The sequence below is a fragment of the Podarcis cretensis genome (assembly GCF_951804945.1).
Source record: "Podarcis cretensis genome assembly, chromosome: 4".
In the NCBI taxonomy this organism is placed as follows: domain Eukaryota; kingdom Metazoa; phylum Chordata; class Lepidosauria; order Squamata; family Lacertidae; genus Podarcis; species Podarcis cretensis.
This window is the reverse complement of record NC_137173.1, coordinates 56,612,683-56,629,459: the sequence shown is the minus strand read 5'-3', so window position 1 is coordinate 56,629,459 and position 16,777 is coordinate 56,612,683. Positions and strand designations below refer to the sequence as shown.

The following is a 16,777-nucleotide window of genomic DNA, read 5'->3' as shown; positions in this document are numbered from 1 at the left end:
GATCAGTCCTGTTTCCCCCTGTGGTACTTAACTGGAGTGGTTTAGTCTGGTTTGTTCCATCTATCTTAGTATATGTTAGAGCAAGTAGTATATTGCATGGGCTGCTCTGCTTTTCTAAGAGAGAGTTTGTGTTTTTGTGTTGTTCGTAATAAAAGGAAAATGTTTATCAGCCTATTTGTAACCCATGGAGGCATGCTGTCCTAAGTACTCTATCCATGGGACCCTGGGACAAAGATGCAATGTTATATGGCCAGGGGAGGGCTGGAAGAATTCAAGTGGCCAGGGGGCTGGAGCCTGATGTGCCTTCTTGTTTCTTAAGCTGGGGGTGGAACTTGGTGAGTCAAGGGGAAGATGGACAAGCGCCCCTGGTAGCTCAGGCTTTGGAGTCAAAAGGAAAATGTTTAAAAACCACTAGTTAAAAATATTTGGCTTATTAAACAAAATTCTTGAGGCTGAAACCCAGCCCAACACTGCTACCTAGGTGGGTAAGATGACCTGACTGCTACAACCTGCTACTGTGCTGCCCAGCACTAAGCCACTTCTGGATTTTTGCCTGTTTGCACTTGGGAGCTCTGTAATTTTCTAAAAAGATGCAATGGTTCAGGAAGTAAGGTTGCAAAATCAGGAGGGAACTGGGCTCACTGTGTAGCTGAAGAGAATCACTTCTGTACAAAGAGTTTGCAGAGATTCACTTCTGTACAAAGCAATACCAAAAGAGCTGTCTCCATAATGGTGTTGTGTCACATGCATTCAGATTAATAGAACGTGCCCATTCTGAGCTGGCAGTGACTAGCTAGGAAAGGATCTTCAGCCTGTGATGCACTCAAGTCTGCCTGGGAAAAGTCTCTACATGTGCCTTTTCTTCATTCACATAGGGATCCATATGAGGAGTGATCCTGAATGAGCCAGGATCTCTCCCTCACATAGTGTACATTGATTCCCCCCTGTCCTTGGGGGGAATTTGCAAGGATAATTACCCTCAATCGTCCTTGTTTTTCCTTCACCAATGATCTCCCGCTGTCATGGGAGCTGGCTCCATTAAGGCAGAGTGGAACCAGAAGCTTGAATGCCAGTTGTATGTGTGTGTGAGGGGGTCATGGCCATTAGCTGTGGAGGCACCAGGAGTGGGGCTAGCTTAAGCAATCCTGTAAGTCCTCCCTCCTGTGTTCCTTGAACAGTTGGGAGTTCATCTGACCCCCCCCCCCATGATCCACAGGAAGGAGTAGTTAGAAAAGGGCTGTCAGTTGTAATCAGTTGGTTTATTAAACAAAACTATAGTTGAGTAACTGTGGTGAAAGTTACAGACAAGGCTTTGAAATCTTTTTAAAGGGTTTTTGGTTCCAGTATGTCAGATGTTGTTGGACTACAACTCCCATCATACTCAAGCTTTGGGATCTGCTGGGAGTTAGAGTCCAGCAGTATCTGCAGGGGCACAAGCCCCCCCCCCCCATTCCTGTAATATGGTTTATTGTTATTATTTTAATAAGACTGTAGTCCCAAGCACACCTACTAGTCAGCAAACCCCATTGAAAACAGTGGATCTTCCAAGTTGGTATCCATAGGATTGAACTGCATAGATGGCTTTTCCCCTATCCTATCAGTGAGTGGTAACTTTCATCTTAATAAAGAAGAGCTATCTCTCTGAAGAAAGTGAATCCAAACAGGCAGTTATACAGAGACTTTAGTAATATTAAAATTTATTCATTGTGATTAATTAGTTAAAAAGGCAAATGAATAACCAGCTAAAATCCTTAATTGCTTAGCACACTAGTCATGCACTATTGTTGTGCGTGAGATATATATATCAAAGGTTTGCTTTCCTTGAATAAGTTTCTAATTGTATATCTCATTCTGCATGTCTGCACCGTGATCCACCAGTTTTTTCAGAGGCTCTGGTCACAGCCACATCATACATTTAAAGCAAATGTGTAAAGCACCCCAAATATTTCTGGGAACTGTAGTTTAAGTGTGCTGAGAATCGTAGCTCTTTAAAGGATAAACTATGGTTCCCAGTACTCTTTGGTGGAAGCCATGACTGTTAAAATTGCTACAAATGTGCTTTACATGTATGCTGCGGGTGTGACTATGGAACAGAAGCTATAGTGATCACACAGAGCATCCATGCCCTGTTCCCTGTGGGAATGTTCAGGGATGCAGGAGAGGATATATTGTGAGATTATATCCTTATCCAACTTGTGCTAACAAGTTCCCAAAATATCAGCAGAGTAAGACGTTCCCCTTTTAAGTTCGCAACGGTAACGTGTGCTCAGGTTCGCTAGAACCTCTATAATAATTACTCTGGTAATTTCCCCTTTATTCCCTCTTAAAATACAAGACACGACACAGTCTTTCATAAAAATATAAAAGAGTTTACTCACGTTCTGTTCACAATAGGATCCCAGAAGGCAGACAGGCTTAAAAGGTAAAATACATTTAGAATCTATCTTATAGGAAGATAGTTCCTTTCTCCTCTCTTGGCTGGGAGCCAAGAGGGCATCTTTAGCAGATGTTGCTTCTTCGTAGGAAGATGGCAGAGAGAGAGAGAGATGGCTGCCCCTGCCCTGTGCTTTTATCATTACCTGCACAGGTGAGGCCACACCCACCTCTGGTCACATGCAGAGGAAGTCTGTCCCAGGAAGTTTACCTGCTGGCTGCACAGACATCCCTCCCCATGTCTAAACATGCACACTCTAGGAGTGTTGTAATTGACTGCTCCTGTGTTTTGCATCCCACATTCCCTTTATTAGAGAAGCTCTATATAAATCATTTCTTCGCTAGAGTTGCCAAGTTTTCCTGCACCTTTAGCAGGTGGCTAATCTACCAAAATGTAGGGGTGGGTGGGTGGGCACCAGAACAGTTTCTTGCCAAGGGCGCAAGGTAGCTTAGGTACGCCTCTGCACTGAAGTGATATTGAGGAGGGCTGAATGCTTCTGCTGATATGCTAGTCAATGTGTCCAAAGGTGTCTTCTCCACCTATTATGAAATACATTTATGCAAACTTTGTCTGCACTGATTTCAACAGAACTTATAGATGCAAACTGTTCTGGACAGCAGCCTAAAGTAGCTGGATGATTCAGCTTAATATTGTTATAAAGGGACAATCTAACTGAAGCTGTTAATCAAATAGTTCTGGCACCACTTCCAGTACTATTAAGCATTTTAGCAAAACTGTCATACTTTTAGTGTGGGGCCTCCCAGGTAGGAATGGATTTGTCCATGCATTGCATATGATCAGTCTTTACCACTTGGCCCTTCAAAAGCCACAGATAATACATGTATGTAGCTTGCAGTACCTTGAGGGATAATATAGTAAATGAATGAATAACTAAATAAATGCCACTGTTTGGTGAGGCCTTGTGGAAAATAACAAGTGAAGGGAAACTGGTAGCACCCTTTCCAGTGAGAAATTCTTATGGAGATATCAGGAATGGGTATAAACTTCATTCCTTCCACAAGAGACTTGTGTTCCAGGAAATAAAAATCCGTTCCTCTCCTCAGGTGGGATAATAATTGCAACTGTCTGATATCTGATACTGTTGATTAAGAAATCACTCTAGATTCATAGGGTTGGAACCTATTGGCTTTATTGAGAGCAGACCCATTAAAATTAATGAAACTAAATTAGCCATGTCTATTAATTTCAATGGTTCTACTCTGAGTAGAGCTAACACTGAATATAATCCACAGAGTTGGAAACTGTCTTCATGGTCAATCTAATCCAACCTGATGCAGGAAAATCACTATTACACCATGCCTGATATGTGGACATCTAGGGTCTAATAACAAATGTCTACTCAGGGAGAGTCTTCCACCTTCTGAGGGCAGTCTGTGCGCCTGCCAAACAGCTTGTTACCAACAGGAAATTCTTCCTAATGTTCAGTCAGAATCATTTCCCTTGTACTGTCTGGGTGCTATTCTCTGGACCAACAGAAAACAAAGCTCTTTCATCTCTGTGATGCAACCTGCCAAATGTTTGAAGATGGCTCTCACCTTGACTTGGTTTGCATGTCACAGGAAGCCGAACTATGGCTTATTGGGGCTGTGTGAACATAATGGCTCCTGGAGAGGAGCTTGTACCTGCTTTGTTCCTCTGCACTCCTCCTAGCACAGCATGGCAGCTAAGCCAGTGTTTGGCTTAGCATGTCATCCAAACCTTGGACTAGAAGGTCACTCTACCTCAACCACAATCTGTAGCTGAATACTGTCGTATGGTTACAGGTTGTGGTTAAGGAGGAGACATCTTAACCATTATGCTGGGTTTGTACAGCACACTATGCCAAAGTTTGGCTTAGTTGCTACACTGCGTTAAAAGGACTGCAGAGGAGCAAAGTAAGGGTGAGCATTTGCACTGTCCCAGTAAGCCCTGGTTTAGTTAGTAAACCAGTTACTTCCCATCTAAGAGAAAAAACACACTCTATGCATGCTCTGAGTCACTGTGGCATTAGGTGATTGTAGTACAATTCACAAAGCCCTACACAACTTGGGACTAAAGCACCTTAAGGACTGTCTGATTTCTTATGCACCATCTCAATCATTGAGGTGCTGCTGGGGCACTTCTGGTGGTTCTCCATGTCCCCAGTGTTCAGTTGGCCTTTATTAGAGACCTAGCCTATAGTGTGGCAGATCCTGCCCTGTGGAACCCGCTGCCAGTAGGTTTGGCAGGAATCATCCCTGCCTGAAAAGTTGTTCAGACAGGGCTTTGAAACATGAATTTCTTTTTACCAACCGATATGTCCTGATGCTTTTTAAAACTGTAACGTTGTCTTTACATTGTATACTGCCTTGCTGTGTTTTTAGGTGCACACAGTCTGTAAATATTTAAAATAAATAAATAAGCAGCAGCCATTTTCCTTCATAAAGGAGAGGAGCAGGGTGATAGATTTCCGAAAACAAAAGCTAACACTTCTGCTAGCCTGTCAGCACATGCAAACATATGAAGTTTTCAAACCTTTAGCAAATTGACAGTGGAGAAACTAGTTGGTTTTGGTTAATGTGTACTCGGTATAAAATGTGCTTTTGTTCTGGTCAGTTGAAATTAACCCAAAACAAGTTGCAAAGAGGGGGCTCAGTTTTTAGTCTTGGTTGTCTGCTGGCCAGATTAATTGTCCGAAGATCTGCATATGATATGAAGGCCTGAGCATTTGTTCCCAAAGATTGGATTGAAATGCTGACTTCAACCACTCTTTAATTCTCGGTCCTGAGCTGCTACTTTTGTTGAGGCATTCCAGTCTCTACCTAAGCACTGCAGAAGCCTATGTGCGACGTTTTCCTTTAATATTTCAAAGAACCGCAGTAGAGGTCAGAGGAGAGGCCTGTAAAATCCCCTTGCCTTCAGTTTTCACTTTAATAGGCCAGTCTGGATGTTGTCATGGTAGCCATCTTGAAAATGAAGCCGAGAGTCTCTACTTGTGCGTGTGTGTCACTCTGGGCACGTGTGTGGTTTTCTCCCTTCTTCATTTTTTTTTTTTTTTTTGCAGCCCTGTAGAATCTCATTCATGCAGACGCCATTGGGGGATAAAAAAAACTACACAGAAATATAAAACTAATGTTTCAATCTAAATTCAGACTGGGCCTGCCCTTTGCATCAGAAAACGAGTCTTCATTCCCCCTCCCATGCTTATTAATAGAGACCAGGGCCAAAAAACCTCTGCAGCTCCCATAGTTGGAAGTAAATTGCTTTTCTTTTTCTTTTATTTCACTGAGATGCAAGGGTTAGAAACACAAGTCGATCTGCCTTGTGAAAAACGTCGTACTGTATGGGCTTGCGGAGCCGCCACCCCCTTGTCAATCCGTTAGTTGCGCTTAAGAAAGCAGGTACTGCTCGGGGAGGCATGGGCAAAGTCGAGAGCGGCCATCGACGGTTCTAGCACCTTCTCCCTCCCTGGCTGCGTCTCGGCTGCCCTGGGGCCGCCGCTTTAAGAGCAGCCCAACGAGGGCTGCGGCGGAGGGAGGCGGCCGGCTGGCTGGCTGGCTGGCTGGCGAGAGGCTTAACCCTTTCGTGCGCTCCGCTCGGAGGCAGCCAAGGTTAGGCGAGGGATCAGTGCGATTGCAGCGGGAGGAGAGCGAAGATGCGCCTGCCTGCCTGCTGGCTGCCTGGCTGTGGCAGCGGTGGCTGAAGCGGGGCGCGCGTCCGTCGGGAGCCTGCCTGCCTGCCTGCCTTCGTCCTGCGGAGCCCGGGCCGGATATGACCGGGCAGGGGGGGCTGCTGCTGCTGTCCTTGCGCTGCTGCTGCTGCTGCCGGGCTGCGTCGTGCTCCTTCTTCCACCTGTGGACCTGCTGGGGCGAAGCTGCTGCTGCTGCGGCGGCGGGCGCGTGGCGGGGCTGCGCCGGGCGCACCTGAGCTGGCCGCCGGTGGGAGCCGCGGGGCGAGGCGCTGAAGGAGAGCAGCGGGCAGCGGCGGCGCCTCTTGGCCGCCCTCGCCCTCCTTCCTCCTGGGAGCGGCCCCCGGAGCTGGACGGAGCTGCTGCTTGGCCCGCTGGCCGCGGGAGAGGCGGCCGAGAGAGAGGCGAGCGAGCCCGTCGCGGCCAGGCTGGCGAGGAGCAGGGGCATGTGGATGCTGGCCGCCGTCTTGCTCCAGAGCGTCCTGAATGGTGAGCGGCGGCGGGAAGGGCGGCGGGGGGAGCCCGGAGCAAGGCAGAGCAGGCAGGGCTGGGGGGCTGCAGCAGCCGCCGCCGGGGGGGGGGCCTCGCCCCAGCATCCTGCAGCAGGTGGGGCGCGGCGGGCAGCGCATCGCCCCCGAATGGCTGCCAAGGAGCTCACCTAGGCAAGTGATCCTGAGCGCTATATATCTGCCTCGTTCAGTATCGAGCCGTGGTTGATGAAACGAAGAAAACTGCGCCCTTTCCGCCGTGTTAACGGATGCAGGATTGTACCCTACAGGGCATTTATCCGTATGAAGGGCATGCACCGCCAGCTTCTGGAAGGCTCAGTGTGGGGAAAGCTTTCCCCTTCTTTTCTGTTAATTCTGAGAAGCCGCATCACTTTCTGTGCTCCATTATACCTTTTGAACTAGTATTTCAACGTTCCGCTGCCTCATCAGACGTTGGGAATGGGGTTTGCTGTGAACTCATCACCCTCATTTATGTAAAAATATGCACTGATAAGCATTACGTCACCTAAAAAAAAGGCTACGGAGTCTTTCAATCAATTTCAAAGTTATAGAAGTGAAGTAACAGTGGAAAGGCAAAAGAATGAGCTTAATGTTTCTACAAAGCTGCTGTTTCTTCATAATGTTTTTCCTGTGCATTTGATCAGAAGTCATGCATTTTTTTTAAAGCCTAGACAAAGTGCTTCTGTGGATGCACAGGTTTCCTTATCCTACTTTTAAAGGGAAAAAAACCAAACACAGTCAATACCAAAAACCTTAAGTGACGTTAAGGCTTTGAAGGAAGTGAAATAGAAATAATGCCATGCAGAGTGCTGCTGCTGCTGGATGCTCCTGTTCTATGGCATGCCCATTTTTCAAATTTGAGAGCGCAGCTCTTCTTAAAACACATTAATATGCTGACAGTTAAAATGGAAAGATTAAGCACACGATTTCCAAAATAGGCAAAGCAGACAGAATAGAAAAATGTTGTGAGTGAGAATGAATGAGGGAGAGAATTGTAAAGGGGGAAAGTGAGAGATTTTCCTGGAAGATACAAATAATTGAAGCTCCAAGCAGAGGCTGAGGACTGAATGTTGGATGAGGCTGCCTTCAGGTCTTTTCAGCTATAGCATGGATGGAAAAATACACTGGTAGGCAAGGTGTCCTTTAGCATGTGGACAGGCAGACTGAACTTGAAATTAAGCCATGAAGGAATGCAACAAAAAATATGAGTAATGAGATGACTGGACTGGTCCTAAATATTTTGACATTTTGGCAGCCTTTGCAATATAAAATGATTAGGACAAAACTCTGGAAATTGTCTTAGCATTAATGGTGATTGCAACAAGTTCTGTCATTAAGATTTCTCTCCTCCCCTTGTTTAGAAATATAAAATAGTCTTAGCTTTAGTGACTTTTATAGGAGGAGACCTTTCAGAATACTCATTTAGAGAGGAAATAACAATGAAAGTCTATTTTTAACCAAGATTCTGTGAGCCTACGATAGCATTGTAAGAGAACTCACATCAATGGGGTTTAAATTGCATTGTATGACCAAGTTTTTTTTGGGGGGGGGGCTAGATATGTTAATGTCTTAATGCATTGCACCCATAGCCACATAATAAATATGTTTTTGTAGATAATATTTTTTTGTAGATAAATTTGTATTTTGTAGATAATTGTGGGTTGTAATAGCAACCCACAAAGAAAAATTAATAATGTTCTGGTAGAGGTAAGGTTAGAGGGTAAAAGTGGATGAGTGTCCTTTTCAATCCATACACCTGTATAATTATTAGAGATTTTATCATAATTTTGTTCTGCAATTAAAAAAGAAAACAGATTGGAGATTTAGCTTTTAAAATTCCTTAATTTATGAGGTGCATGAATTGTACTAAAGTATAAGTATACCAAAGTACGTGTGCACATACAAATATAAATAAGTGGAACAAGAACTGTGCATAAAATACAAATTACATCCCTTATGCACAATTCCATATCTTAAAGTAGTAGAAATGTCTAAGGCATTTAAGTTAATTTTCTTTAAACATTGAGTGAAATTCATGGCTTTTTTCATCTGAATATGCAGGAATGAGTACATAAACTAGTAATCAGAATACTTACATTTCTATAAAGCTTCTTTAAAGGTAATATGTTGCAGTACATGAAATAAACTTGTATTATGAGGGAGCTGTTAGGAATGTGTCTAAAAAGAGTGCAATATTATTGAGACCTCACACTTCCCTGATAATAAATGTTGGATCATTCACTGTGATTGAAGTTTTAAATTAATTGGGTAGTTTATTCTTGCTATGGTCATACACGTCACTGAAAGAAGAATTTTATTTTTTTAAACCAATTTGCATGGACTTGTCTCAGAATTGATTATTTTGTGGCAGTGTTCTTGGCTGTGTGATGAAAAGTCACTCATTTGACTTTTAACACATTGTTAATAATTTTCTTCATTTAGAACTTCCCCAGAAACAATAATGCTATGAACCTTAAAGCAGCTGCAGGCATTGAAGGTTATAGAATTTGTGTCCATGTTTCAGTTCACACTAGAGTAAAATAAGTGTGACATGGAAGGCTAGTGACAGTATTAGTTATGATTTATATTTTACCTAAAATTGTACATTTTTTAAAAAATTGCTGGTCCCAAATCTGCATTTTGCTACCCTAAAATATATGTGTGTAGGCTTAGGCCTACCATATTACAATACCAAAATTGCTGTCCATTGTACTAAATAGTAGGTGGATTGGCTACATTCAAAAGGAAGCTCCATAATTAACATTGCTATAATGCAATGGAGAAATGAATAGTTCTTCTTGAGCAAAGTCTTGCTCATTTATTATTTCTAGTTCAGCTCTTAATTTGATTTCTTAACACACAGACAAAATGTGCTGTTAATCTTGGATGCACATTTTCAGAGCAGTTGTGTCAATCCCCATGACGCTAATAAGAGTCATGCATCTACAGCCTTCTCAAAGCAGCCTTTACAACTTCAACTTTTGCCTGCTATGCCAAGGTGTTTTAGAAATGACTATTTATCAAGTGAAGAAAATGTGGGGTTTTTTTGCAGTTAACGTTGGGCCTTTGTAGATGAAAAATGCTTATTTTAAAATTGACCTTGAAGTACTTGCATGTTTTAAATTTGGAAATTTACCGTAATTTTAGAAACTCTGGAGCTTTTTATGATTGGTAAAACCTGCTAATATTTCTCTGTACGATGCATGCTAATCTAACCTGCTGCCTTTTTTTGCCACATGCATGTGACTAAGGTCCACTGATGCTTGGTTTTTTAAAATAAAAAATCAATGGAAAAAACTAGGATGTAACCGATAAAGTAGAGGTACTGCTAAAAATAGATTTCCGTTAAAAGAAAATAGACCACTAGGTATCTATAATGCATGAGTCTGTATCTGCACCTGTCTATCTTTTACTAACTGGTTGTGTTAAAAAAAAATGTTGCCATATTAGAATATTGCAATCATGGGGGAGGAGCCAAAGTAGAGGAGGAAAAGATGGCACAATAAATTAAATGAGGGCACCAGTGACACAATCCAGAAGAGCATCCATGGAGCTGCAGGGACTGAATGGAGCTTATTCAAAAAAATATTCAGATTTCTGCTGATCAGCTGTTTGATGGACAAGCAGGAGGGTGGGGAGAAGAGCCTGAATTCAGCCAGCCCTTGCTCCTCTTCCCAAACAACTGGTGGACGTCACTTGGATATTTGTGCCAAGCTTTTTTGTGCAAAGGCTGCATGCAGGCAGCCCTGGCTGTTGAATATCGAGGGGAGCACCACACCCAAGCCTTGTACGTGCTCATAGTTCCCCTGCAGTGAGAGCTGTTCTGTGGGGAAAGTTGTTTCTAGGCATGCAGTAGCAAATAGAAAAGGGGCATTTTGAGATACCCAAGCCTCTCCAAATGCCATTGAAATAATTGGCACACATATACAGATACTGATACGAGTAGCCGCTTTATAAGGCGTAGATAGTAAGAGGATTATGTGGTCAGTGCTATTAATGTGGGGAAACCAGTTCCTCTGATCCACACTGACCTGCCATAATAAAAACACATTCCTTCCTAGCAGTGGCTGACCACAGCTGACAGGCATGACATTTCCATTAATTAGGAAGCCAGATGCATTTCAAAGAAGCTATTCTTCTATGTATTGAGTGGTGGTCCAATCACAAGGCACTTTAATGTGCCCCCAGACCTTTTTTGATGGGTTTCGCCAGAGACATAATGAGGCAGTGTGCCATTACGCTGCCTGTGAGCCTGTGCTGTAGGACACTAGTGGGCAGCAAACCACACAAGACTGGGAACACGTCGCCCAAGCAGCAGGAGGAATGGAGAGCAGCTCCTCCGTGAAGGGGAATACACAATCACCTTTTCAAATCCCATCTCTACTTTGCCATTTGGTGTGTCGCTTAATAGAGCGTATGGTTCTGCTTTCTTTGCACTTCCCTTCACCCAGTCAGTGCTTGAATGCTGCTTTTAATGAGGAAGGGAAAGGCAAGAGAGAAGACTTTTGTGTCAAACATGTAAATGTGCATTGCTCTAAGTCGCAGTGAAGGCCAATCAAAGGGAAGGACAGAGGAACTGGTGAGAGGGAAGGCTTGGGAAGCATAGATTCCCCCCCCCCGCCGCCTTCATGACTTGTCCTTCAGGCTCTCGGAAGCAGGGCGTTGCACTAATGATATCTGTGTTAGAGAGGAGGATAAGGATGGAATCCAGAGATTTCAACCCATGAAATGCTATATAAATAACCAGCCTGAAACAGCAACTGGCAAAGCAGCGTTAAGGAAAGGGGGGTGGCAAGCAATGCAACTCTATTTGAGGTACATTACATATATTATTTTTGGCAGTGTGGTTTAATTTTGGGCAATATGGTGAAACATTCATCACACTGGATATAAATCTAAACTGGAAGCAATGTATGTTATAGGAACCTTGTTTCTTTTCCTGAAGTACCCAGTATTTTATTTTTTTACATTTACACACCCTGCCTTTCCTTAGTCTAGGTGCTACGCATGGTTCTTTTTGTCTTATCCGTACAACTACCCTGCAAGGCTGACTTGAAATAATAAGTCATCAAGTTAGGGAATGTGAACACTGGTCTCTGGCACGCCAGTCATAACAGCACACTGTTTCTCTAATAAACTGTTTCTATAATAAAGGAACGGAGTTATACGAAGCAGTGCTGCATCCTTCATGGTGGTTATTGGTGTAACAGCCTTCTGTGTGTTCTGTGTTAGGGCCCACAGGAAGCCTTCCTGTATTTGTATGTATCAATCATTTATTGTATTTGACTAAAATCCATTACAAATCCCTCACTGTATTTACAATATTTGGGTTGCCCACCTGCAAAGTTAGTGAATGAAGGCAAGGATTCTTGCACTGGTATCCTTTATAAGGCTTTGTGTGCATTAGTGTTTCCTCTGCTGCGTTTCAAGTTGGATTTGCATTTTGCTGTACACCAGAGATGGGGCAGAATGTCTTCACTTGATGCATGTGACTTGTTTGGTTTCTCCGTGCTTTCAACCCCGCACTCCACTCCTAATCTGCACATGCACGATGGCTGTCTCAAATGTACACACCTCAGTTTAACTGTGAAATGAAAGTGGCTTACGTTTTCAAATCTGATGTAAGCCAGTTTGGGGGAAAACACATCAAGCAGCAGGATCTCTCAAGAACCTACTGGATAGATCTGGATTGTGGCTATTGTCATGTATGCATGGCTTCAGACACCTGTAGTGGGAGAACACTGGAGCCAGAATTAAACAGTAATGTGTACACAGTCTTAAGTGTAACATGTTCCATTGGATTAAATTTGACTTCTATGTAAATTTTATTTATTTATTTCATTTATATCCCACCTTCACTCTAAAGATCTCATGGTGGCATACATAGTCCCTCCCCTTTTTCCTTGCAACAACCCTGTGAGGTAGGTTGGGCTGAGAGACTGTGATTGGCTCAAGGTGACCCAGTGAGCTTCATGGCCAAGTGGGACTAGAACCCTAGTCTCCCAGGTCCTAATCTCTGACTTGAACCACTACACCACACTGACTCTCACATCCTTAATGCATTTAGGATTCAGATGAAGGAAGTTAATTAAAAAACTGCAGCTAAATATTTTGGAAGGGCATCAAATTATTGATCATCTTTTCTTATTAGTGTAGTGTTAAGAGCATGAGCTACTTAGACGTTTCCACTTTCATATTTCAGCTCAGTCATGGCCATACCGCGTATAATATTGATTTGGGTTACAAATATTGTAGGAATTAGTCCCATAAGTATGTAAAGCACTTGGGAAAGGTTCTATATACAGCGGTACCTCGGGTTACATGCGCTTCGGGTTACATATGCTTCAGGTTACAGACTCCGCTAACCCAGAAATAGTACCTCGGGTTAAGAACTTTGCTTCAGGATGAGAACAGAAATCGTGCTCCGGTGGCACAGCAGCAGCGGGAGGCCCCTTTAGCTAAAGTGGTGCTTCAGGTTAAGAACAGTTTCAGCTTAAGAATGGACCTCTGGAACGAATGAAGTACATAACCAGAGATACCACTGTAATGCTAGTTATCTGTTCAGGTCTGCATCTGTGTTTTAAGACTAAATGATTAATAATGTGAATCATGGTCAAAAGGTGTGCTAAAGGAGGAAAAGCAAGAACAAAAAGGAACACCAACTCTGGCAAGAGAAATGCAAGTAGGCAAGAAGTGTGGCCAAAGCCCTGTCTTCTGCTGGGAATCAAAGTACTGGTAGTATTCAGACCCTGAGTTACCAGCGTTGCCAGAGTTTGTAAGTGTGTTGTGTGCTCACTGGTGTGGCAGTGATGGCAGGAAGCAAGGGCTGGATAGGTTTCTGTGTGGCCCTTGCATGCCCCCACTTCCCACTTTTAGCCAACCTTTGACAACCTGTGTTACTATCTGCCCACTAGGCTTTTTGGCCTGACAGTTCGCCTCCACTGGTTATTGACCTAGGAGTGAGTCACAAAGACGTATGCTGGCAAGACATTGCCTTGGGAAGCTGTTGGAAGGACAGGGTAGAAATTCCCATAGTAAATAAATACCAGACATGCTGGCAGGAAATTGGATTGGCACAGCTGTGCTGTGCCAACGTATCTAAGTTTGAAGAAGTCTATAGGAATTGTGTTTCTGCCATTTCCTCTGTTTATTCAGCTGGGGTACCTAGAGTGTAGAATTGCACCCAAAGGAGATAAACACACCCTAAGAGTCTGTGTGAATATCCTGATAACATGTAGTTAAGCATGTCACAGATGAGCCATAGCAAACCCTGGGTTAACATGTTGTCCCCCACCCACCTTCATTCCTCCAATGGGACGACTTCTGTTGTCTGAACTGACAAACTGGTTAATGTCACATGATTCGCTTGAAATAAGACAACTTGAGGTTGTGCTCAGACAGAATGACCAAAGACTTGGGTCTATAGATCCTATACTGCATGCAGAGGCCCATTACAGCTTTAGAAATAGTCACCATCTTTTTCTGAGTAGCATATGTAGGAGTAAATTAAATTCTAGCTAAAGAGGGTGTTCTGTAACTGAACACAGTTTCATGCAAGCTAATTGTGCACATAACTTGTGTAAAGACTGTGTATTCAGGCACCGAATTGCACTAGTGTGTCCCCCCTTATGCTTTTGGCTCTTTGGATCGCGGCCAAAGAGATTAATGAGTCTTGCCTGTCTCTCTATTTAAGCTATTTTTACTCAGAAGGCAGTGAGGAAGACTGAGCCAGCAGTCCTATTTATAGAAAGTCCTTTTTAAATACGCTGGCTTTGAGGAGAGTCACCTCCATACTAAATGCCTGCTGTCCTAGGGCTTGTCTATAATTTGAGAAGAAGAGATTAAATTAGGAATTGGATTAGCAGCAGAATATTTTGGGGCTGAATGCTAATGATACCCACAATGCATTGTTTTAAGATTTCAGAAACAAAGCCAGATGAAAACAAATGGGCATCAGGCTAGGTTGATGAAATACCACTCCAGGCATCTGAACCATGTACTGCATCATTCTAAAATGAAGACTGAGCACATGGTTGTTAATCTAATGATGTTGACAGTAGAAGCAGCAACAGAATTACCTTCACTGCATGTGATCTTTTCAAGGCTACTTATTGCACAGGGAAGATGCTCCTGTCTGGCGCCAGTGTCCAAATTCTAAGTTCTACCGAACTGTAATATTATTTACTACACAGCTTTGGGGTGTAGGCTGCTGCTTGCATGGCTACAGTTTTCATGTGGTATAGTTTCTTATTGATGTTCCATCAAGCAAATATTTTAAAATTAACAGAATATTGCCATGATCTTGGAAATGGGCTACTGAAGCCATTGTGGGAGTAAGTTTTAATACAATAGCAAATCTCTCTTCCTGGAAAATGTGAATGCTATGTAAAATAGGAACAATATTATTTGTTAGCAATTTATTCTGTAGTAGCTTCATTACAGTCTGAAATTACTGTGAGTTCAGTAAACTTTTTTGGTATTTGTGAGTGCTGAGTTGGTGTTTGATCAAGAATGGAAACTGGGGATAAATCTTGTCTTGCACACCTGACTACAAATTTGTTGAAAAATTAACCCAGTTTGTGGAAGGTCTGTGTACTCTGTGACTATACTAAAGATATATGCTTCATTAATGTAATTGCCATTTTCTGAAAAAAATTCATGCTGAGCTGGAAGAAACAGTGCAAACTGTTTTCAGTGCTGTTCATAATCAATATATAACAGATTTTAATCCAGTAATTTAATATAGCTTTTAATCTTGTGTGTGTGTGTGTGTGTGTGTGTGTTTTAAAAAAGATTTTAAGTGTCAAGATTTGGAAAAAAAACCACAAAATTCAAAATGTGTTGAAGACAAGTTTTTTTTAAAAAAATAATCTACAGATTTAATTGATTGTCTTCATACTAATTTTAATTGTTTTGTTTTTGTGAACCACTCTCAAAGCTGTTTGGTTGAAGGGCAACATATAAACGCATAAAGTAGATCAAAATAAATAAACAATATTCAGCCATTTGTCTACTGAATAGGGATGGGAAGAAATTCAATTCAGTTCACATTTAAAGGCTAACCTAGCTAATACACACTTTCCAAAACAATGTGTGCATTGAAACACAGGCATTCTTTGAAATCCATACTGCTCACAATTTTGCAGTGCAGTTCTCCGACCAAGTAATGTGTACAAAAAAGCACATAAAAAGGATGTATAAAAGTGCATATATTAGTGCAAGTAGTGTATAAATGAATTATATTAGGGGGCATTGTGTGTATTAGTCAAAACTGCATATACAAATGTCTGTAATATGAAAAGTTTACACTAAAATGCTGATTTTTTAAATTAAAAAAATGCAAATTGCTACAGAACTGAATTTAAGACTGGAGAACCCAAATTGGCAGATTTGTCCATCTTTACTCCTGAGTAATGCAAGTTAAGTTATGGTGTGGGTGTAGGTCGGTTATTCACTTAATGACTTCATTGGTACTGGGAAAACAAATATGGCACTTTGTGTATTGTTTCAAAGGGTTTGCCACACAAGTGACAGCTCTCATTTGTCAAAACACCCACCAGGGAATTGAGAAGTGAATGCTGGATCTTGTCAAGGAAGACTTCTCTGATTGCACAATCCTCAGCCTGCTTACTTTGAAGTAAGTCTCAAGTTCAGTAAGACTTGCTCTCTAATGAGCTTGTTTAGGATCACAGCTTTAAGTTGTAGAATTGTACCTGTTTACCTGGAATTAAGTCACAGTTTACCTCTGAGTAAAGATGCATCAGATTGCAAGAGCATCTATGTACTTGCGAGCAAATAGAGCACATTTTTGTATGTGTAGGCATCCTGCTTGACCTTGCAGGAAAAGGACTCAGATAATATTTTTTAGATATTTCCCCACAGCCTTTATGCATGCCCCCTCCCCATGCCTCCTGGCTGTATAGCTATAGAAATATATCACTAATATAAAATGTGACATGCATATTTGTTTAGTATTTTTAAAAGGAAATCCTTTCTTCAAGAATGGATGCCCTTTTTGGGCACGCCATATGATTCCCCCAGAACCCTGTTTTTCTTTTAATGCTGGATAGTAATTTTGGCTGCCAAAATTCTTCCCACTTGTTCCAGATAATGCTGGCAACTTTTACAAATCTCTAGAAAGCACATACTGTATACTTCTTTTCTTTT

General features: G+C 42.3%; 1 protein-coding gene across 1 annotated transcript in view; it reads left to right on the top strand.

Annotated features, from left to right (window-relative positions):
• Positions 1-6,398: 6,398 nt before the first annotated feature.
• Positions 6,399-16,777, top strand: part of DSCAM (DS cell adhesion molecule) — a 331,349-nt gene continuing 320,970 nt past the window's right edge. The window contains exon 1 of the mRNA XM_079974881.1: positions 6,399-6,590. Within this exon, the coding sequence (XP_079831007.1) occupies positions 6,548-6,590 (43 nt within the window). The 5' untranslated portion in view covers positions 6,399-6,547. The remainder of the gene's footprint in view (positions 6,591-16,777) is intronic.